The sequence below is a fragment of the Conger conger genome, chromosome 5 (assembly GCF_963514075.1).
Source record: "Conger conger chromosome 5, fConCon1.1, whole genome shotgun sequence".
Lineage (NCBI taxonomy): Eukaryota > Metazoa > Chordata > Actinopteri > Anguilliformes > Congridae > Conger > Conger conger.
In genome coordinates, this window is record NC_083764.1 from 28,127,457 (window position 1) to 28,151,073 (window position 23,617).

General features: G+C 41.4%; 1 protein-coding gene across 1 annotated transcript in view; it reads left to right on the forward strand.

Annotated features, from left to right (window-relative positions):
* LOC133129436 (coiled-coil domain-containing protein 85C-A-like) overlaps positions 1-23,617 on the forward strand; it is a 65,555-nt gene that overhangs the window by 26,969 nt on the left and 14,969 nt on the right. The window contains exon 2 of the mRNA XM_061243534.1: positions 17,289-17,368. Coding sequence (XP_061099518.1) covers positions 17,289-17,368 — 80 coding nt within the window. The remainder of the gene's footprint in view (positions 1-17,288; positions 17,369-23,617) is intronic.

Sequence of the window (23,617 nt, forward strand, 5' to 3'; positions counted from 1 at the left end):
TCTCACCCCATTGGCAGTTTTGTGGTCTCATTTAGCAAAAAACTGAATAACTGAAATAAGAATTTAAGTCTAAATATATGTAAGACTAAGATACTTGTTAAGACTTATTTTTTATTCTCATTATTTCTCCTTTCCCTGAATTGTCATAAAGGCAGATGAATATGAGCTATTTTTAAAGTTCCCTGGAATGCTTTTCTAAGCGCTAGAAAACTAAACAGACATAAACAAGACGGCCGCCACAGGTCTGAATTAACAGTGTCTGGTACAGCCATTCAAATGCTTTCCCCTCAGTTGTTCTCCCAGAAGAAACCTAAGTGAAATGCTGTAAAACAACATAACAATGCAAAGCAATCTGCAGGCAATTGAATCACAGTAGACTTATGTGTGAAAGCTGCTTGATGACCCTGCCGAAAAAGATTTGTTCAATTTACACCATTAAAGGTTAAGTGGAAGGCTATAAATCTCTTGGCCTCACTGTCCCTAATGCAGTTTGTCAGCCAAGTTCCAGCCTCCACTGCTCAGTAATGTCTTTAATGGTTTTCCCCTGTCCAATACTGATTTGGCCTCTTCATGGAGTTACGCATTCTCGTGCCACGTGCAAACTAACTGTACGTGAGGAGAATCCCATTTACACTCCTATACCGCCAATCCCATAGAGAGCAGTGTTGTGCTATTTGCCCTGCTGAGATGCCAGCCATGTGCATTGCTGTATCTCGGAACAGCTTGAATCATTAATTGCAGACAAACTGCGATAAACGGGGTTGTAGGAATTTAGCTGCCAGGGGATAAAACTTGGTACACAGAAACTGGAAAATAAACATAAATAATATACATGTATGGAGTCCAGCCACTGAGGACAGGGTCTCTATGGCTATTTGAAGGGTGGCTGCCACTGGTTGGTGCGAATATAAAACTCAGAATTAATTTTTATTTTTATTTATTTTTTTATGTCCCATGTGGTCTCAAGCCTACCTTGTCTAGGCTGATCACTTTATTATACGTTCACTGCTTCTGGATCCCTGTTTGTGTTTTTCCACTCCTCCTAAACCCTTTTTAAGCTTTTCAATGTGATTTGCCATAGCTTTAGATCATAAATGGTAAATGGTTGGCATTTATATAGCGCCTTTATCCAAAGTGCTGTACAATTGATGCTTCTCATTCACCCGTTCATACATGCACTCACACACCAACGGTGATTGGCTGCCATGCAAGGTACCAACCAGCTCGTCAGGAGCATTTTTAGGGGTTAGGTGTCTTGCTCAGGGTCAATTTGACACACCCAGGGTGGGAATCGAAGCGGCAACCCTCCGACTGCCAGACCACTGCTCTTACCGACTGAGCCAATCTCGCCAAGAAGGATACAGATATTTATCAATACATCATAAGGCTGAAAGTTTACTGAAGCAGGTCAGGTTAATGCCTTGCTGAAGGGTACCTCAGCAGAATCTGCCACCAGGGATTTGAAAAAGTGCTACTTTCTAGTTATGAGAGTGGTTATTTTGGCCGTTTGACAAACTGCTGTCCCGTGGCTGTGTATTTCCGCTGTGGCATTGTGCATTCAGACCCAGCGCTGTGGCAGTTTCTGCAGGGTCCTTCCACACTAACTGTGTGATTCTTGTTCAAATGCGCTGTTCACCATTAAAGCCATTGTTCAAACATGACATCGCTTTCTCTCTCTGTAGAGTGCAACTAAAAAATCGAAACATATACAGTGGTCTCCAGAATTACTGGCACCCTTAATAAAGATTGAGAAAAAAGGCTGCATTTAATAAACAACATGGATAATGATCTATATTTTATGATCAAAAATACAGAAAAACAATATACGTTTATTCTCATGTTTCTATGTTTTTTTTTATTTCATGTTTTTTTTTTTTCTGAAACCACACCTGACAAAATTATTGGCACCCCAAACAATTATTGTAGATCAAATTAGAGTGATATTGGCAATTCAATTTTACTATAATTTTCAATGATAGTTAATCTCAGTCTATAGGAACTATATTGTGTCCCTTTGTCAACCAATTAGCATGGGAAAACCCAAAGAACTGGCCATAAAATGGCCCCTCCATACCAACAAAATCTTCCGCACAGAAATGGTTAAGGTAAAACAACAACCATATTAAATCTCCAGACTTAAATCCCTTGAAAAATCTGTGGTCTGAAGAGGGGGGTATCCCAAGGATATCAATGATTCTGCAGGGAGGAATGGTGAAAAATCCTTCACAGAGTACAGGAAAAGACTCATGGCTGTCATCTTTGCCATCTTTAGACCAGGTTGTATGTTGCATGTTGTAAAATAAAAGTTATGTCAATAACTGCATTATGTTTTAGTTTATAGCACTTTGTGTGCTAACATGTTAACATGAAAGACTTAAGAGGACTATATGGTGGGATTATTTGAAATATAATTCAGGTTTCGATTTTTGTACAATTAATAAATATGCTTCCTATTAAAACAATGCATAAATGTTTTTGCGTGGTGAAAACACACCTAAAGAAAAAAAGGCCTCACCTGTCTCCCAATGGTCTGTGTGAAACAGACCTGGTTCAATTACATAATTGTATTGTATTCAAATACTTGTCTGTGCTTTACTGAGGTTGTCTGGTCTACTGGAACCAATTAAATACTCTGAAAAAATACAAACCCCACCTTCTGGTCCTCTTGGTTGGCCAGGCAAGATCAATCAAGCACAGAAAAGTATTTGAATCCAAAACAATTATAAATTTGACACAGTTCTGGTGTGAAGGGAAGCCAGAGAAAATGCTTTAAGGTCTGCTGCTTTAGGCTTTAGGTACTCAGTAATCCAAGTCCCAACCCTTAGTTGAAATGGTGTTGATTTTTAGTGAACGGTTTTGTACTAGAACTGATGGTTTGTCGTGGGAATGATCACAGAGTTTAAGTGCTATGGATAATGAAGAATAACCAGTTCAGTCAGTGCTCTCAGACCCCTCTCTGCCAGCTGCTCATATTTGTATTGTCGTTATACAAGTGAAACAAACGATGCCAGCATTGGGACAGATTGATCCAATGTGAAAATGCACTCGGATTGCATTTGAGTGGTTGGAGGCAAAACAAAAATAAGTTATTAAAAATTTTTAATAATGAGATTTAAGAGTCACGTGGGATCGCCGAGAAAGATGGCAGCACACTATGAGAACTCCATCAGCTGACGACCATCAGCTAATTACATAAATTTTGAAACGTACACTTCGATTTGACCATAATATTGTTGTCCTCTACTAAAGTAAAGGATTATTGTAGGTAATTGACCGATAATTTGCAGCTTTCATGTAAAATGACGAGCAATAATAAAGCAAACTTTTTCAAGGCTACAGGGAAGAGAGTTACGACTCGGCTAACAAAGATGGCGTATGCAGAAACCGAGACTAGACACAGCCAGCCACCAGAGAGAGCCTCGTCACCGGGGACACCCGAGAGTGATACTCCAACGAACAAATCCAGAATAGAAGATTCTATATCTCACACTGGAAGGATTGATGGCGATATGTTTGAAGAAATACGGAAAATGAGTGCTACTCTACAGGTGGTGGCGATGGATGTTGTCTCTATTAAGGAGACAACAAAAGAACTCAAAGATTCAGTGGAAAACGTACAAATACGGCTTGGAGAGGCAGAACAACAGATATGTAAACGCTCGGATGGAGAAAAATATGGGGAAATGCGATAAGAAATTGGAAACACTGTGGACACGGGTGGAGGACCTCGAGAACCGAAGTAGGAGGAATAATGTAAGGATGGTGGGACTGAAAGAAGGCAAGGAGGAGACGGGCAAAATGATTCAATATGTGGAGAAGGTTCTCTCTCAGGGGCTTGGTCTTACTGGCAACGAATTTGAAATTGAACGCGCACATCGTTCTTTCGCCACCAGGCCTGACCCGAAGGAACCTCCTAGGACCGCAATGATACGCTTTCTACGTTCATCGGCTCGAGAAGAAGTGCTACAGGTGGCTAAGGAGAAGCGTGGAATCAAGTGGGAGGACTGTAAGCTATCTTTTTTTGAGGATCTATCAAGAGAGCTAGTGGAGAAAAGGAAGGCATTCATCCCGGTGAAGAGACGTTTACACGAGCTTAATGTGAGGCACAGGCTGGTATACCCTGCAACGCTTTTCTTTACATGGAAAGGACAAAAAGATATTCCGAGTCAGTACGGAGGCGGAGAAGTTTGTACAAGATCTTAAATAGAGGATCAGGGGGCTAGATATTGAAAACAGAATGAAGTGTGTGTGAATCTATGGAAATAAGGTAACTTTTATGATGGGTTTGTTAGGGGTCGAAAGCGTTGTGTTGCCACTAGTTATCAACGCACCTCACGGACCGAGTTAAGTTAGTTTAATGGGGGGAGGGGGGTGGGGATTATTTAGCAATAGCATGTTCTGTGTTGCTTTGCTTTGGGTTATGTTTTGTTTGTTCATGTTTGATTTTAGCACTAAGACAGTATATTGGAATAGGCCTAACAGTGTTTTGGATAATTCATTGAATAAGTGTTTTGTTAAGATTGTTGTTATGAAGGGAAAATGGCTGTTACGATCACAACGTGTCTACAGGTTTGAAAATGATGGATAACAGATACATTAATATAATATCATGGAACATAAATGGATGTGGGAATCAAATTAAAAGGAGGAAGGTTTTGGCATATTTGAAATCCAGGAATCCAGCTATAGCATTTATTCAGGAGTCTCATATAATGGGGGATGAAGAAGCAGTGAAATTTAAAAGAGGTTGGGTTGGGAAAGTTTTTCATAGCTCCTATTCAAACAAGCGAAATGGGGTGATGATTCTCATCAATAAAAATCTAAGTTTTGTCATGCTGAAACAACACAAGGACAGGGAAGGTCGACTGATCTGTATTGAAGCTTTGATCAACAGAATTAGGATTGTATTATGCAATATATATGCACCTAACAAGGGAGATCCTGATTTTTTTCATAAAAAAGAATAGTAGGAAATATGGAGGGTCAAGTTATACTGGCAGGTGATTTCAACCAAGTAATGGATGGGATGATTGATAAGAGCAAGCCCAATGGTAAATCTTCACCCAGGGATAGGGCTGCAATTCAACTGTTGGCAGAGGACTTGAGTTTAGTGGATATATGGAGATTAGTGAATCCACGTGAGAGAGAATACACCTTTTATTCTCACTGCCACAAGTCACATTCAAGGATAGATTTTTTCCTGATATCTACCACTTTAGTAGGTTCAGTTGTGGATTGTGAGATAGGTGCCATCGCTCTCAGTGATCATGGCGCAGTGGAGCTACATATTAACTTGAATACAGATAATACAGGTAAAAAGAGGCCGTTGGAGGCTCAATACTATGCTGCTGCAAAATGAGGCATTTAGTGACACATTGTCAAAGGATTTAAAATCCTTTTTTGAAATTAATATTGGCTCCACAGAAAAAATATCCTCTGTTTGGGAAGCATCTATATATATCTATAAGCATATATAAGAGGGAAAATTATTGCCCACTCTTCAAAAGTGAAAAAAGAAAATGCAAAAAAAGAACAAACATTAGAAAAAGAGATACGTGATTTAGAGAAGGATTTAGCAGGACACTATTCGGATAATTTATACCAAACAATTTGTAATTTGAAGTATCAGTTGCATGACATATATAACAAAAAAGCTGAGTATGCATTATTTAGACTTAAAACCAAGTTTTATGAAGGGGGTGAAAAAAATGGCAGATTATTAGCTAGACAGTTGAAACAACAGGATAACTCTAACAACATTCCAATGATTAAGAGGGGTAATGGGGTATTAACTTCAACAAAATAAATTAATGGGGTTTTTGAAAAGTTTCATGAGGATCTTTACACATCTGCCTGTATGCCTAGCCCAGAGGAAGTGGAGGCATTTTTTTCAGGTCTTCAACTGCCCACTATTTCTAATGAGCAAAAGGGGAAGCTGGATGCTTCTATAACAGAAGAAGAGATTAGAGCTACTATTTTATCCATGAAAACGGGGAAGTCACCAGGGTTGGATGGCTTCCCGGTTGAATATTATAAGAAATATGTTGATATCCTGGCTCCCATTTTACATGAGGTGTATTTGGAAGCGTTTGAGACAGGCTCCTTGCCTGGCACATTTAATGATGCTTTAATTTCTCTTATCCCTAAAAAGGACAGAGATACTTCAGATCCATCTAATTATAGACCCGTAAGTCTTATTGGGGTAGATTGTAAGATCTTGACAAAGACGCTGGCGTCACGGTTAGAGAGAGTGCTACCAGACATCATAAATGGGGATCAAGTAGGTTTTATTAAGAACAGGTCCTCAGTGGATAACATGAGAAGGCTTATGCATCTTACATATGTGAATCGCTCTAGTCCGGTACCGGTGGCAGCCTTCTCAATCGATGCCGAGAAGGCGTTTGACCGGTGGAATGGGGATTCCTTATGGCTGCTCTTTCAAAATTCGGGTTTGGGCCTGGTTTTTGTAACTGGGTGAAAATACTCTATTCCAACCCAAGAGCAGCTGTTCTCACAAATGGGCTGATTTCGAATTTTTTTTCTTTCTAGGGGGACTAGGCAAGGTTGCGCTCTCTCTCCATTGCTCTTTACGATAGCTCTGGAACCACTGGCTTCAGCAATCAGAGCTGATGTAAGAATTAAGGGTGTGCATGCAGGGGGTAGGGAGCATAAGCTATTTATGTATGCTGACGATATTTTAGCAGTGTTAACAGATCCTGCCTGCTCTTTACCGGTGTTACTTGAATGTATTGACTCATATTCTAGATTGTCAGGTTATAAGATAAATTGGCACAAGTCGGAAGGTATGCCTATTTCGAATACATGTCACTCTAGTGATATTACATCATATAATTTCAAATGGATACCTTCAGGTATGAAGTACTTGGGTATTCAATTAAACTCAAATTTGGAAGAAATAATGCCTTCAAATATGGAACCACTCATCCAGAAGATTAAAATGAACCTGGATAAATGGGGGAAATTAAAGCTTACTCTATGGGGGAAAATTAATGTGATTAAAATGGTGGTTACCCCGCAATTCAATTATGTTTCCATGATGTTGCCTGTTAGTATATCACCACAGTTGTTTAAGCGATATGATACAATTATCAAAGACTTTCTATGGGACAAGAAGAGACCAAGGATCAACATAAAGAAAATGTGCTCACCAAGGGACATGGGAGGTATGGCATTACCTAATGTGAGGCTATACAACTATATATATATATATTTGAAATGTCTAGATTGATAAAGCACTGGACAGATCCAGAGCTGAGCTGGATCAAAATTGAACAGGAACTAGTAAATCCTTTCAAACCTTTGGATGTTCTTTCACATGGTTCAAAGACTAATGGATATGATTACTCTTCAAATCCAGTACTATCGCATTCTAAAGCAGTCTGGAGAGAAGTGCACAAGATGTGTGGTGTGTCACATTTAAGACAATCATATGCCTCTATATGGCACAATCCTGCCATACGTATTGGTAAAAAGACTGTTTATTGGAATCAATGGCTTATAAAAGGGATATACAGGATGAGTGACCTGTATGTGGATGGAGTGTTTATATCATTTTCTGAACTTGTGCAAAAATATGATTTGGAAAGCAAAGATAATTTCTGGAAATACTTACAAATTAGAGACTGTATCAATAAGGACCAAATAATTCTGGGCAATAATCCAGTGATGGAATTTTTGGAACTACCCTGTATAGCACACAGGGCCGCTGCGTTCTACAAAACCTTTAACAGGTTACAAAAAGATATGTGTAAAAATCTGAGGATCATTTGGCAGAATGACTTAAGGTGTGATCTGAGTGATGAGGAGTGGTCAAAAATATTATCAGATACCGGGAGATATATAAAGGAGGCTAGGGGGAAATTTACTCAGTACAAGGTAATACATAGGTTTTATTTTACTCCTTCTAGGCTCCACAGGATGGGCCTGCTGACCAATAATTTATGTTGGAAATGTCAGAGAGAAACAGGAACATTATTTCATGCTATTTGGGAGTGTGAACTTGTTTACCCATTTTGGAAGAAAGTGCTCAAATGCATAGGGGAGTGGCTGGGTACGACGATACCTGTGTCACCAAGAATATGCCAACTGGGAGACCAAACAGAATTGTCCAATATTTCAAGGGATGACCTGGTAATGATAAATGTAGGGGTGGTCACGGCTGCCCGAATGATCCTCGGATTATGGAAAAGTACATCCTCTCCAGGCATTAAAAAATGGATGGAAGCTATGTTAGAAATAGTATCATATGAACATATGTTGGCTAGAGTCAATAATGAAGGTGGGAAATTTGAGAGGTCATGGGATCGATTTTTCGCTCACAGCGCAACTGGGACACTGTGTTGATCTGGATGTACTGCTGTTGATAAATGTTTATTTTGGTTGCTTTTCGTGTATATATTTCACATAGGCCTTTAAATGTTGTGTAACTAAAAGTAATAATACTGTCTGTTTGTGTATAATTGACTAAATAAAAACTTTAATAACAAAAATAATGAGATTTAAAAAATGTCTGCCGCCACACAAATGGCGGAGAACCATAATTTTCGTTCCTCTCACCTTCTATGGAACAATCCGGAACATGGACACAGGCAGCCTGCAGGGTTCGTCTGTGCTTGCAGTCGTCATGTTGTGGTTTTCCAGGAAAGGGTTAAGACAGATTAGGGCTGTGCTATTACTGAATATCAGTGTTCTGCACACACTATATCAGCCTGACAAAGAGAAGGTTGGTTCTATGAGATGCAAAACAACCCCAACCCCCCTTTCCAACGGCTTGCCCTCACATTAGCAGTTGGAATGATGGAGTCAGGAAAGGTGAAATGATGAGTTGTACTTTTCATTACTGCATTATTTATCTTTCCAACGGAGGCCTTCAGCCGGGAAGACTCACATAACGTATGTTCTACATGACGTCCACTTATGCCGCAGCATATTTTTGGATGGAATTCAGGTTAAGCACCTTGCTTAAGGGTACAGCAGCTGGGTCTTATTTCAAGGATTCAAGTCCGCATCTCTCTGGTTATAAGTCACTGTGTCCCTAACCCAAATCTCTTGACACGGTAGTGTCCGGGCAGATTGGGCTCCAGATTTAGGATCAGATACCCACTGGATTGTATAACCAAGAAAATGCTATGTGATACTGAGTATGATTATAACTTTAAGCCAAATTGCTGGGAAGTTTGATTTAGTCAGGAAGAGAATCCTCCCGTTCATGCCATTACCTCAACCAAGTGGAGTCACATGATATTCTCAGCCTGTCATGTGCGCTTTAAAATTTATTGTGATACATAAAAGTCACTACACAGCAACGTCAGGACACAGTGGTAGCCATTTTCACTCTTGACTTCAGTAATAAATTGGCCAGCTGTACAATACAGTGGTCGTACCCAGAGCACCATCTATGGCAGTGGAGTATTTATGACAACAACCACAGTATGAATACAGAATTGCTTGTGGTGCATAGCGCGGTTGTGGATCTTTAGACCACATTTTTGTTCGATCGTCATGTCCTTTGATAAGGAAGGAGGTTGGCAGTGTTCCAGCCAACCTCTGTGAGTAATCGCCACAGCTTGATTTATTCTTTGTTTGTTTTATTTTGAATTCTGAAAAAAGTATACTACACCAGCTAGTCTACTTTTACATATGGGCTTGGTTTCTCATTTTTACCCTTGTGTGGATTGATCCAAATCTCAATTAGCCAGGGAATAATCAAGAGGGTAGGAACACACAAGAGAAAGAAAAAGAGAGAAAAACAGAGAGAGAAAGAAGGAACAAGTAAAGAAAGGGGGCAGGGGGGAGGGATGGGCTGGCAACACCGTGATTGAGAGAAGCAAAAGTTCCCATGAAAGTGATGTAATGTTTGAACAGTGGCTTTAATGTTGAATGGTGGGTTTGAACATTAGTTGCACTAACCTTCTGTTAGAGTGAAAGGACCCTGTAGAAACTGCAACAGTGCAGGGTCTGAATGCACTACACCTCACAGGGGAAATACACACTACAATGCATGCCACGGGTCAGCAGTTTGTCAAACGGCAACGGACTCTTGTCACAAGAAGATTTTTCGAATCCCAGGAGGTCTAAGGTTGACTCAGGGACATTCACGAGTAACGGGGTTAATGGTCAAGCAATGGAATGGTTTCTGCCTTTTGCAGTTGTGTAAGAATGTGTTTAAATCACACTTCCTGACCTGCCTTAACAAAGCTCCCTGCAAGCCACTAGCTTTCATTGGCTGCCCCGTTTTAGTGGGTTTGAGTGTTACCAGGAAGTGAAAATCGTTATATGACCAGTTTCATCAATGGCATTGCGTGACCTTTTCCCTTGAGCTAGCTAAAGCTAGCATTGTCTCTCTGAGCCTTAAAGGTACAAGAGGTAAGATTTTTGTGTTAAAACATTGTTACAAGACCATTGTAAATCCGTTCCTATCATTGAAAAAGGCTCACTCACATGTTGACTCACCCTCTGCCTGTGTTTATAGTCCTTAAATTCGAGTTTCAAAATATGCAGTTGACGGGCCGGCACTCTGTACCAAAACGTAGTATTGCTGTACAATAATTCAAGCTCATTGGTTGGAAATTGGTTCTAATTGCCACAGCCAATGGCGTTTCAATGTCAGTGCATTCACAGAGAAGGGGTGGGATGAACTGTGTTATGGTTTGAGCGTGTTCGTTACTGCAGTTCCTCTCTTGACTGTTCGAAGCCCAAAATTACCTATTGTACCTTTAATGTCAGTCTGTGTATTATCGTTGTTGAAAATGAACAACACAGCCAAATCATGCGATTCTCATTTTCAGTTTTGGGAACATTTTGAGGAATTTGGGGTTCCGCATACAAAGGTTTACAGTCCAGAGACTATGCATTTTGTTACTATAAGGTCAGTAACATCAGTCTACCCCAGTGATCTTTTTCAATGTAACCCTACTGCTGATTCACTATGCCCTAAATCAATAATGATGGTAAATGTTGGATCAACCCATTTTGGCCAAGAAAGACAATCAAAAATAATTAAGTACATTTTCAAGTGAAAGTAATTGTTTTCTTAATGCATCTGTGGAAATACACACACACATACACATGCACACACAAATGCAATCACAAACAGGAATATGTGTACATACTGACATTATATAAATATGTGTCTATTGTGGACATGTGCACACATGTAAGCATGCACACATGCATGTTTCGTAGCTGTTAAGACTACTTGCTTTGTGTGGGCTGTTCTGAGTCAGCTGTCACTCAAGGGAAAAGCATTCCCTTTAACAGGACAACAGTTCCCTCCCGGGAGAGATTCACTTAGCCGTCTTATTAGCCCATCTGGTTCTCTACTGTTTTTCATTGGCTAGGGATGTAAGCATTGCAACAGTACGGCCTTGCTTTGCACCAAGCTTCACTTCTTGTCACACGTACAAGCCAAGAAGAAACATCATCATTCTGCTGACATATGGCACAGCATTGTGTTCATGGCAATAATGTTTAATAATGACCTTTTGCACACACTGGAAATCCCACCCCATCTGGTTCCCCCAAACAAGAAAACGGTACTTAATGGCCTGTGTGGGTTTCCTCGTCCGCTTGTAATTCTGCTGTGGCAGACAATCTGCCGTCTGGGATGGAAGTGGAATAGCTTTTATATTCAGTCATTGCTTTTTCACATGTCTGCTTGATCTGGATTTCATTAGTCTTTTTATTTATTTTTATTTTTTTTTGGTTCCTTTTTGAGGGTGTGGTCCAAGTATTACATTTCATTGTATGAAGTAGGACTATATGGTTGAAGAGAAGTATTTTAAACATAGCGGCAGTGCAACTTCTATGGCTCTTCCCCCTCACAACTTAATTGTCAGAAGGGGAGATGGGGTGTGAGAGTGTATATGAGTAAGAGGTTTGTCATTCTCAAAATTTACATTTACATTTACATTTTAGTCATTTGGCAGACGCTTTTAATCCAAAGCGACTTACAAGTGCATAGGTTCTACCATAAGTCAGAGCATCACATCCAGAAACTAGCAAAATACACAGGAAATGCTGTTCTGAACATAGTTTTCATCAGAAGTGAATTTTTTTTTTTTTTTTTGGGGGGGGGGGGGGGGGTTAGACAAGGATAGGGATATCAGAAAGGAGGGGCAGGGGAAATCAGGAGGGAGGACTAAGGTAGAGTTTGAAAAGGTGGGTTTTGAGTCTGCGTCGAAATAGGGGGAGGGATTCTGCTGTTCTGACAGTGGTAGGCAAGTCATTCCACCACTGAGGAACCAGAACGGAAAACAGGCGTGAACGTGCAGCTCGACCGCCAGGTGCACGTAGAGAGGGAACCGTAAGGCGACCAGAGCTGGCAGACCGGAGTGGTCTAGCTGGGGAGTAGGGGGTGATCAGGGATTGTATGTAAAATAAAACATGACCCTATTCATGCTTTAGTGATGTATTGGGCCTCAAAATTCATGACAGACTTAATATAATAATAGTATGTGTCTGTTTTTGCAAATCTTTTGAACAAGGGTGACTGACTCCAAATGGATAGCCAATGGGTTTCTCATGCAGGGGCACAGGGAACCTCCGTAAACCCATACATTCTCTTTGGCCAGGCATTGCTGTTGCCACTGGCTTAACACATCTTACCCACATGACCCCCCTGTCCCCCTCCCCCCCTTGGCTACAGCTGGGACAGAGGCAGTGGCAAGAGAAGTGGGTCACTGCGGCGACGGTGATGCAATTGGAAGCGACAGACTGTGAGGGTCAGACTCTGTCACGCTTCTCCCGCGTCCCCGCCCCCCCTTTCCCTTCTTACGTCACACTGCCTGGGTGATGAGAGAACACCATAATACACAGAAATGTACTCGCTTTACACCCGGCCTGATGTGCTAATCAGTCAAACACGTTAAACCGGTGAGGGTGAAGGACTGTATGCTCTTTATTGCAGACCGTGTTCAAAGCCATGTTTGTAATACTTTTTCCAAAGCCGGTAACAGGTGAAATTATGCCTGCAGTTCCCCAGAGGATATTTTATAAATTATGGCATCTAAAGGGTATAAAGTATAAAGTTGGTCAAGGTCTGCTTTGCTGCTGAGACAGGTGTCGATACAGTGCTGTTATTTTGGCTCTGTACTCCAGCACATTGAATTTGGAATAAAATAATGAATATGAGATCACTTTTTCATTATTCATATTCATTATTTAATTTAAAATTCAATGTGCTGGTACAGAGAACTGAAATTGTATCACAGTCCAAAAACTTACGCACTTCACTGTATCTGTGTATACGGGCAGTAGTCGGACCGGTTGGTCAGATGCTTGGTGTCTGGTCTACTTTCTGGGATAAAGTGTTTAAGGTGTTAAACTGATCAGTCGTTTGTCCTTATTACTGGGTTGAATATCCATTCCACTGGATATTGGATAGTGGAGAGTTTTTGAGACCAGACTGCATGTATGCATGCGTCTGCCCATGTATTTAGCAGGTGCACATGCTTGTTATTTATGTGTGCATGCATGTCTACATGCATGTGCCTGTTTGTAGTAGATTAATTTTAAGGCAAATATGTTGGATGGTATGTCAGTCTGATTAGAAAAGGCACTTACTGGATTAACATAAAACTGTCTGTCTGATTTCATGTTCATTTCACAATATATTATATTACATGTTACATATCTCTACCTCATGGTATCACTTTTAAGAAGTTTTAGTTATCAATATGGTTCTGTTTTTTGGTCATGGTTGCAGCCTGGTTTGTGAATATGGTTATCGGTCAGGCTCATTTTCCAGCTGTGGACCAGGTATAGAAGGAATGTAAACCTGATGGTGGACCTGGCTGTAGACAGGTCATGGACCAGGATGAGATCCTAGCTATGTCAAGTCATGGGTCAGATTTACAGCAGCGTGCTTTGGTTGTGGTTGTGATTTAAGGTGTGGAGTTTAGGTCTCGGTCGTTCTGGGTTCGCACTGAGCGACCGTGTCCTAATCGGATTGGCACCTCCCTGTGGGTCAGGTGGCCAGATGTAGTTGGATTAGAGGGTCACAGGAGAGGAAAAGAGGATTACGGGTGGCCAGCTTCACAACACTGGGCCTTTGCTCCTGACATTTTTCTTACTGACAGTAGTGCTCTTTTGTAGTGGTCATTCATCATAAATTAACAGCCATGTTCATCTGCTGTAGTGGAAGTGTTCATGGGAATTGTAGTTTTTGGCTGTGGAATAGTGACCACTTGTTGCAGCGGTGGATTGAGTTGCTTTGACTTCCCGAGGGTCGGTTCATTTGAGAGGCAGGGGTGAGAGTCAAGATTACTCATTGCTTATTTGGTGGAAAAACATTAGCTACTGGAGCATATTCCACACTCTGACTCATTCCTCTGTGGGTACTTTTTCTCCATCATGTCATTGACAGTCGGTCTGTCCCTCCCTCTGCTCCCCCTGTTCTTCATTCATTCCCTTGTTCCCTCCCATTTTCTTTTATTCTCTGCATCTTCATCCCCTCTTCATCTACCTCCTACCTCCCTTTTTCCTTCTTAATACCATCAACCTCTGAAGTGCCTCTTCTCAGAGGCCCTTCTGGAGGTCGCAGGTATTAGTTTGGCCCTTCTCGCAACCTCTCTGGTGGCTGAAATCATACTCCTCTTTTATTCTGCATTTCTTTTTTCCAGACCTTACGAGCGTGAATAGGCACTTTGAAATACTTAAACTATTATACCTTTTCATCCAAAGGTTTTTTCTCCCCCGAAAGCTGATGTTAAAAGTGTCCCTCGAAATACCGCCTGACCATTTGAAGCTGTGCCTGTGAATCTGACAGTGTCTTCCTCGGGTGGGGGGAGTGAGAACGTAGGGCTAATTCACATTCCTCACAAGCCTCAGTTCAAAGGATTTCTGATTGTAGCAAGGGAGCTTCGAGTGGGGTTTCTATTACCCTGAGATAACGTTAGAGAAAGGCATGCTGGGATTGCTAACAGAGACTGAGGCAGCCTAAGCCTAAACTCGGGACAGTTATTTACATCTTATCTTGCTTTTGATATTCCTTTGAGCTCTACTCTGATTTTTTTCCCCTGGTTTTGGGTGCAATATACAAAGATGGAACATAGTAATGAATAATTAAACATTGGAGGCAGCTTTCATGTATGAAACTGACGTGTTCGCTCCATTCTGTGGCACTCTAGGTTTCGATCTCAGGCAAAACATGATGTATATAACCTCTCACCCACATGGCATATAAAATCTACATATAAGAACAGCACTTTCATGTAACACTTGTATCTTTTATCTTGATCTTCTTGCAATTTCATGCCTTCTTGCAATTTCACTCATATCTACATGTTGTAGTTTCTTATCTTTATCTTATGTTTTGAAATCACATCTCACTTCTAGCTTTACTGTGTGAACTAGACTTGATGGCTATTGGTACCTGATACTTTATGAGAGTTGTACTTTATCTGGCCTGTGTTTGTATTTCTTGCTGTGACCTTCAATATGCATGTATTGTATGTCATTCTGGATAAAAACATCTGCCACATAAAATGTAATGTAACATAGACTTAAAGAAAATGTTATTTAAACAAGAGTTCCTGGTTAAACTTTTAGCAAAGCAATAACAGAGAGGAGCAGAGATACAGCCTTAGTCCCTGCCTGATCAAAGTGATCAAGTGATACAGTAGTGAAACCCTTTGTCCAAGCTGCACCCTCCAACCTGAGCCTTCAACTCCTGGTCCAAGCGATGGTACTGTCCCATATGGACTACTGCAACTCTCTTTTGGTTGGCCTACAGGCAACTACCAACAGACCTCTCCAATTCATCCATGACAGGGTGGCCTGTAGCGTAGTGGTTAAGGTAAAATGACTGGGACCTGCAAGGTCGGTGGTTCTAATCCCGGTGTAGCCACAATAAAACCAAAGAATGAAATGTACATTTACTCCCTTAGAAGAGAGTAATCAAATCAAATGTTTAGTATGTCTGTATATTAGAAAAGTATATTAGAAGTGAATATTAATCAAATGTTTAGTATGTCTGTATATTTTCAATGATTTACTGCTCATAAGATCGTGACAGAAAAGTGACCCATATATGGAAAGATACAGAGTGACGTGTATGAATGACGTGTGTGTTAGAGGGGGGACATCCAGAACTTTATGAGGTCTGGTAGTTTTCCACTCTGCCAAGAGCAGGTGCGGGGTGAAGTGAGGACGGGGGGAATCCTGAACTTTGTTCGTAGTTGGCAGAACGCCCTGAACTTTGTACAGAGCTGGCAGAGCATAAGGACCTTTGGCGATTTGCCACAATGACGTTGTGGGAGGAGCTTTGGGAGGAGTTAAGATAAGAACAGTGTGGGTGATTTGCCACAATGAGGTTTGAGGAGGGGTTGTAGGAGGAGTAACTGTGTATAAAATGGGTTCAGTTCTGGAGAACTGATCCGGCTTTATGCGCTGCTGCTAATAAAGTCTGATTTTCCTGAAGAACTTGCTGCCGTGGTGTCGTCTTTTCCCTCGTGAAGATGTTTTTCGACAAATTGAAGATTTGGACTCTGTCGTGTCTAGGAAAGACACCTCCAAAAGATCATCAGACCCTACACGTCTGACAGACCATTCTGTCCGGCCTCCGCAGGACGCCTGGTGCCTCCTCCTCTCTGCACTTGCGCTTCCCGCTCACGACTGCTGTCTGTTCCGGCTGGACAGCAGAGACCCTGACCACCTTCAAATGCAGAATGAAGATGCACCTCTTCAGCTGCATCCGTCCCTACCTTCCTGTAACCTCTAATGGACTATGTTAGCTGTTATTTTTAGTTCAATTGTGTGTTTTATTATTACTAAGGTCATGTTTGCTAGGATGGTTTTATGCTGTCTTTGGCTATGTAAGCTCTTTATTGATGTTTTTACATAAGTGTATATTTTATTATTCTTAGTGTTGTGTTTCCTAAAATAATTTTATGGAAGTAATCCTTTGTCCTCCGATTAATCCACAAGGCCCAGGTCCTTATCTTTGTGGTCATTCCGAGCACTTGAAACTGTAATTCCCTTTTTCAGCAAACTTGTCCCAGGTTATGGTTATGCATTTTGTTGTACGTCGCTCTGGATAAGAGTGTCTGCCAAATGCCTATAATGTAATGTCATCTGGAATCCATAATCCTGTGTATTAACACTATATTTCCCTCCCCACCAACGTACCACACTGTTGATTAGTTGTAAGGCCTATGCTAGCCGGTTTGTGGAATATGTTATTAGAGTATACTGTGAGTGGCTTGTGAAATTTGGATTTTTCAATTGATGGAATGGACTGACCTCCTTTTTTTCCTTGTCTTCCTCAGGTTCATCATCAAATTATATCCGTCAGCTGGAAACAAAGGTCAGGATTTTGGAGGATGACAAGAACAAACTTTTATCACAGGTAACACGGCATTATGCAAGTTCTCACACACACATGCGTTCAAACACATGCTCGCACACATACTGTATGCAAGCACATATTTCTCTAGCTTTGTCATGAACGTAAACAGGTGGCTGTCTATCAACTTCATTTGAATGAATTCTGCCGAAATATGCAGTGATATGGACATTTACAGTATGGATGTCACCCAAAGGTTTACACTACAATCAAATGTCCATATCACTGTATATTTCGGCAGAATTAATTCAAATGAAGTTGATACCACCCAAACCCAGATTCCCAGAACAGTGTAAAATATTATTCTGTGGGTTGGAAAGATAAATTATCTTCAATAAAGGGTGGTGCTACATGCGCACAAATCCCACCACCTCACCCTACCCCACCCCACCGGCAGAATGGAGATGTACTATATGAACACTGGCTGGGTGCCAGCGTGACCACAGTGACCTTGCTGTGACTTTGCCTTGGGCTGCTGGTTAGCATGTGGAGAGTGCCCTGCCCTTTTGCAGGCCTCGGCTGGCTTCCCAGAGCAAGGTGAACCGCAACAAACCTTCTCTCTGTTCCTCCCCCTAACCCCATGTGGCGGTCCCATTCAATTTCAAGGCCTACATGCCTCAGCATTCTGTTCCTGGTTTCAATCTAAAATGCCCACAAAACGTTCGCAAAGAGCAGTGACGTAAGTTTTCTTTCTAAAATTCCCTAAACCTGCCCCCAGAGGCAAACTCCCCATCCCCCTCCATCTCCTGCAGTCAGCTGTCTGTGTTAAAATTTAGCAACACTATTGGATAATTCAGCAAAAGCATACATCATGTCACGCAGGAAATCACTTTACCACTTGGAAAAATAAGTTAGTCCCTAAAATATGCACACTTCTATGAAAATTGCAGTTGTTTTACTTGGATCAGTGTGGAACACAATTCGAAAGCTTCAGGATGATATGAAAAGCTGAAAAACTTAAAAAAATATTTGCCTTTAGTGTAGGCAGAGGCAGAGGCACAACTCTTTTTGTTCCACCCAATTATCTTAGTTTTAGTTGTCCAACGGCTCTATAAACTGGTTCACTCCTGTACTTGAGTACAGTCAAATCTTTAGAAAACACTTGTAGTCTGTGACTGTAACTGTCTCTTATACAGTACAAATGTCAGTTCAAGACATGATTGAACTAATTAAATAATTAAAAGCAGATGTTGGCACACAATTCTGAAACGGATCGGCACCCTTGCCATACAGGTCCCCACTATACTTCCCCAGTTCCAAACATCTCTGATGTGGTGCAATTCCTGGGAGAATGACAGCTCGTATATCAGTTTGGTCTAAAATAGCTTCGAATTTAATGGAATGTTTCGTTTGTTCCACTTTTGATTGCCTTTAATTACCTCCCAATTCTTCTATGTAAATGTGTAGGCAGGACCTGGCTCAACCCACATGATCTGTGTAATTAAAGAAGCGCAGTGCAATTATTTCTGTTCTAGAATGATGTAGGAACAGCCCACTTGTACCCTATTTCAATTCAGGCTGAGTCATTTTCTCTTTTATTAGAATCACAAAGGAGACGGTGTCAGGCATGGCCTATGCCGTGAAAAGTTAACACACACAAGTTCTGTTCTGCTGTTACAAAAGAATATGCAGGTGTCGAAAGTGTACTTTATAATAATGACGGGGGGTAAGTACCAGAATGCAAGCATTCGGACCTTGGTCAAATACGGAATTGTTTTGTATTCAAATTCTATTGCCTGGTGCAATTGAGCCAACCAACAAGACCAGAAGGTGGGGTTTGCACTTTTTGAGAGTATTTCTTAGATTCCAATATACTTGACAAGCTCAGTAAAGCTTAGAAAGGTATTTGAATCCAAAACAATATTTGACCTAGGTCTGCAGGCATGAATATCTGAGCATTAGTCTACTGGTAGACGACAGCTTTCCCTCCCAACGGTACCTGCTCGGATCATTTCAGCAAGCGTCCCAGAACAATCTTTATACATTTAAAAAACCAAACCTTTCAGTTAGCAGGGTGTTATTATTTCCAGAAACCTTCATCATTCATTTAATTTATTGGATTAATATCAGAATTCAGTTCATCTCGAGGGCTAAACGTACTGAAAGAGTGCCATACACCGCAGAAATATTTGTTTTCCAAAACACTTCCCACAGGCAGGCTGTTGCCCTGGAATGACCAGGAATTGAGCCATAAATAAATGTGGAGAAGATGACAGTTTTGAGCAGCTCACACCAGTCTCTTCCACTGGAGACAGGAACTTAATATACAGAATTGTTGCAGTTTGCCAACAAATCCCTTACTTATTATTCTGTCAAGTCCTTGAAATGAACTTGGCAAGATATCATTCTCATAATGACTTGGGTTTCAATCCAATTGTGTCTGTCAGTTTCAAAATCACTTTCTCCCACTGAATCATTAAAAAAGCATCTAGCACTGACAAATGATTGCTAATGTGATCCATTGGTAGCATGCAGCCAGACCTCATCAATGTATCAGCCATCACTCTTAGTATTATTCCGGATATCTTATTTATAGTTTCCAGCCCCTTTGTGGACTCCTAGGTTGTGACGAGACGACTGCATGGCCTGTACAGATACAAGCTGACGCTGTGGATAAATTTGGTTTGACTGAGTATTTTTTTGGTCCCAAGGCCATTCTTGGTGAACTTCTTCATTTCATTTCTGAGTAGTTTAAGCTAAATAAATTCTCATTTCTGTATTCTGCACAGCAGTTATTGACATTATACACTGCATACAACACAGAAGAGGATATGCCTAGTGGGGCTGGCAAGTTAAAGTTCTAATACAGCCGCCTGCTAAATGCACAATAATTATTCTCACCCTTACTTTCCCTCTGCAGATTCCTGTATTATATATGAGGAATTTACTGGTGTCTGGGTCAGTAAATGAGGCTTTCACACAGTTGTGACTGGTGGCCATTTACCTGGTTGGAGTGCCGCCCACAGACACACACCAGTACTCACCTCCAACATTTATAATTACAAAGGAAAGACAAAGCAATACCACGTACAACAATCTTAACCTTGGAGGCGTAATAAATTACATAGGGTTAATACAAAAATGAAAAACGAGAAAATGGGTAAGCATGTTGTCCCAATTATCTTACTTGACGCCTGATGTTGGTGGTACAAAATACAAATACTACCACGAAAAAAAACTTCACACATGACCAACTCCATTTGTCTTGGGAGCATTAATTTGTTTCTTGGACAAAGTGAAAAGATCAATGAATTAACATTACCCTAGATGGCAAGAGGCTTTAGCAGATATGGAGGATTTCCTTCACAGTGCAAAAAATGGTCTTAAATAAAAGCATATCTGCAACTCCAACAGATCTAATGTATTAGACACAAAACACAAGGCATGCAGGTTCTTCCTGTACAATATCTGGAGAATCCGACCCTTCCTCACCACCTACTCCACTCAGCTCCTGTCCTGCCTGGACTATTGCAATTCTCTGCTGGCTGGCCTTCCAGTATCCGCCATCAGACCCCTACAATTAATCCAGAACGCCGCAACCCATCTGGTATTCAATATTCCAAGACATTCACGTCACCCTCCTGCTCAGCAATCTCCACTGCCTGCCTGTTATGGCTTGCATCAAACTTAAAACTTTGGTGCTCGCGTACTGAAGACTCATCTCTTCAGGCTGCACCTTTCCCTCCCTACCTCACCACCATGATTAGCCTTGTATATGCCATAGATTATAATGGCACTTATATGTAGTTATACAGTGCATCCGGAAAGTATTCACAGAGCTTCACTTTTTCCACATTTTGTTATGTTACAGCCTTATTCCAAAATTGATTAAATTAATTTTTTTCCTCCAAATTCTACACACAATACCCCATAATGACAACGTGAAAAAAGTTTTTTTGAGATTGTTGCAAATTTATTCAAAATAAAAAACTAAGAAATCACATGTACATAAGTATTCATAGCCTTTGCCATGAAGCTCAAAATTGAGCTCAGGTGCATCCTGTTTCCACTGATCAACCTTGAGATGTTTCTACAGCTTAATTGGAGTCCACCTGTGGTAAATTCAGTTGATTGGACAAGATTTGGAAAGGCACACCCCTGTCTATATAAGGTCCCACAGTTGACAGTGCATGTCGGAGCACAAACCAAGCATGAAGTCAAAGGAATTGTCTGTAGACCTCCAAGACAGGATTGTCTCGAGGCACAAATATGGGGAAGGGTACAGAAAATTTTCTGCTGCTTTGAAGGTCCCAATGAGCACAGTGGCCTCCATCATCCGTAAATGGAAGAAGTTCGGAACCACCAGGACTCTTCCTAGAGCTGGCCGCCCGTCTAAACTGAGCAATCGGGGGAGAAGGGCCTTAGTCCCTTAGGGGGGGCGACATGGCTCAGGCCGTAAGAGCAGTCGTCTGGCATTCGGAGGGTTGCCGGTTCGATCCTCTGCCTGGGCTGTGTCCCTGAGCAAGACACCTAACCCCCAAATGCTCCTGACGAGCTGGTCGGCACCCTGCATGGCAGCCAATCGCCGTTGGTGTGTGAGTGTGTGTATGAATGGGTGAATGAGAAGCATCAATTGTACAGCGCTTTGGATAAAGGCGCTATATAAATGCCAACCATTTACCATTTACCATTTAGTCAGGGAGGTGACCAAGAACCCGATGGTCACTTTGTCAGAGCTCCAGCATTCCTCTGTGGAGAGAGGAGAACCTTCCAGAAGGACAACCATCTCTGCAGCAATCCACCAATCAGGCCTGTATGGTAGAGTGGCCAGACGGAAGCCACTCCTTAGTAAAAGGCACATGGCAGCCCGTCTGGAGTTTGCCAAAAGGCACCTGAAGGACTCTCAGACCATGAGAAACAAAATTCTCTGGTCTGATGAGACAAAGATTGAACTCTTTGGCGTGAATGCCAGGCGTCATGTTTGGAGGAAACCAGGCACCGCTCATCACCTGGTCAATACCATTCCTACAGTGAAGCATGGTGGTGGCAGCATCATGCTGTGGGGATGTTTTTCAGCGGCAGGAACTGGGAGACTAGTCAGGATTGAGGGAAAGATGAATGCAGCAATGTACAGAGACATCCTGGATGAAAACCTGCTCCAGAGCGCTCTTGACCTCAGACTGGGGTGACGGTTCATCTTTCAGCAGGACAACGACCCTAAGCACACAGCCAAGATATCAAAGGAGTGGCTTCAGGACAACTCATGTCCTTGAGTGGCCCAGCCTTGAATCCGATTGAACATCTCTGGAGAGATCTGAAAATGGCTGTGCACCGACGCTCCCCAAGAGGAATGGGCGAAACTGCCCAAAGATAGGTGTGCCAAGCTTGTGGCATCATATTCAAAAAGACTTGAGGCTGTAATTGCTGCCAAAGGTGCATCAACAAATTATTGAGCAAAGGCTGTGAATACTTATGTCTTAGTTTTTTATTTTAAATAAATTTGCAAAAAAAATAAATAATAATACTTCTTTCATGTTGTCATTATTGGGAATTTTGAGGAAAAAAATGAATTTATTCCATTTTGGAATAAGGCTGTAACATAACAAAATGTGGGAAAAGTGAAGCGCTGTGAATACCTTCCGGATGCACTGTATATAGATATTGTTCTATTGTATTAGATATTATGTTATTGTACCCAGGGTATTCGAGCTGCCAACCGTGGTATGCTAGTTCGTAAGTTAATGTATTCTTCAAGGGTTCCAATTGTATCTGTATGGTCACGCTAGGACTGTCCTCTAGGGTCCTCTTCACACTTGTTCCTGTGTTCAATCTGCACTTCATTGTACGTCGCTCTGGATAAGAGCATCTGCTAAATGCTTTTTAATGTAGTGTAATGTAATTTGTAAATAAACTGACAAATAAGGAATCACAAACCAAATTGTTCTATTTCGGAACACAGTTTTGACAAGAATAGAGGAGATACAATACGACCTGTTTCCTCAAATGAGCGAATGAACAATAACACAAACTGTGCAACTATCAACAGGCTAACCGTCCGTCCTATTGTTTTTACAAGTTTCTGTCAACATGCAGTAGCCTACAGGCTAAGGAGTACAGGAACTGCGTTGCTAGCTTGCCATTTAGCCAAAGAAATACACACTGCAATGCATCTCAAAAAAGAAAAAAATACATTACCCAACAGTGCACCTCCAATGCAATGTGGGCGCACTCCAGGTGCACCATGCAGCTGGAAGCAAGAGGTGTGCCCAGCCAGAACTGACAGATATGAGAGAAAAAAGGAAGAAAACTTAC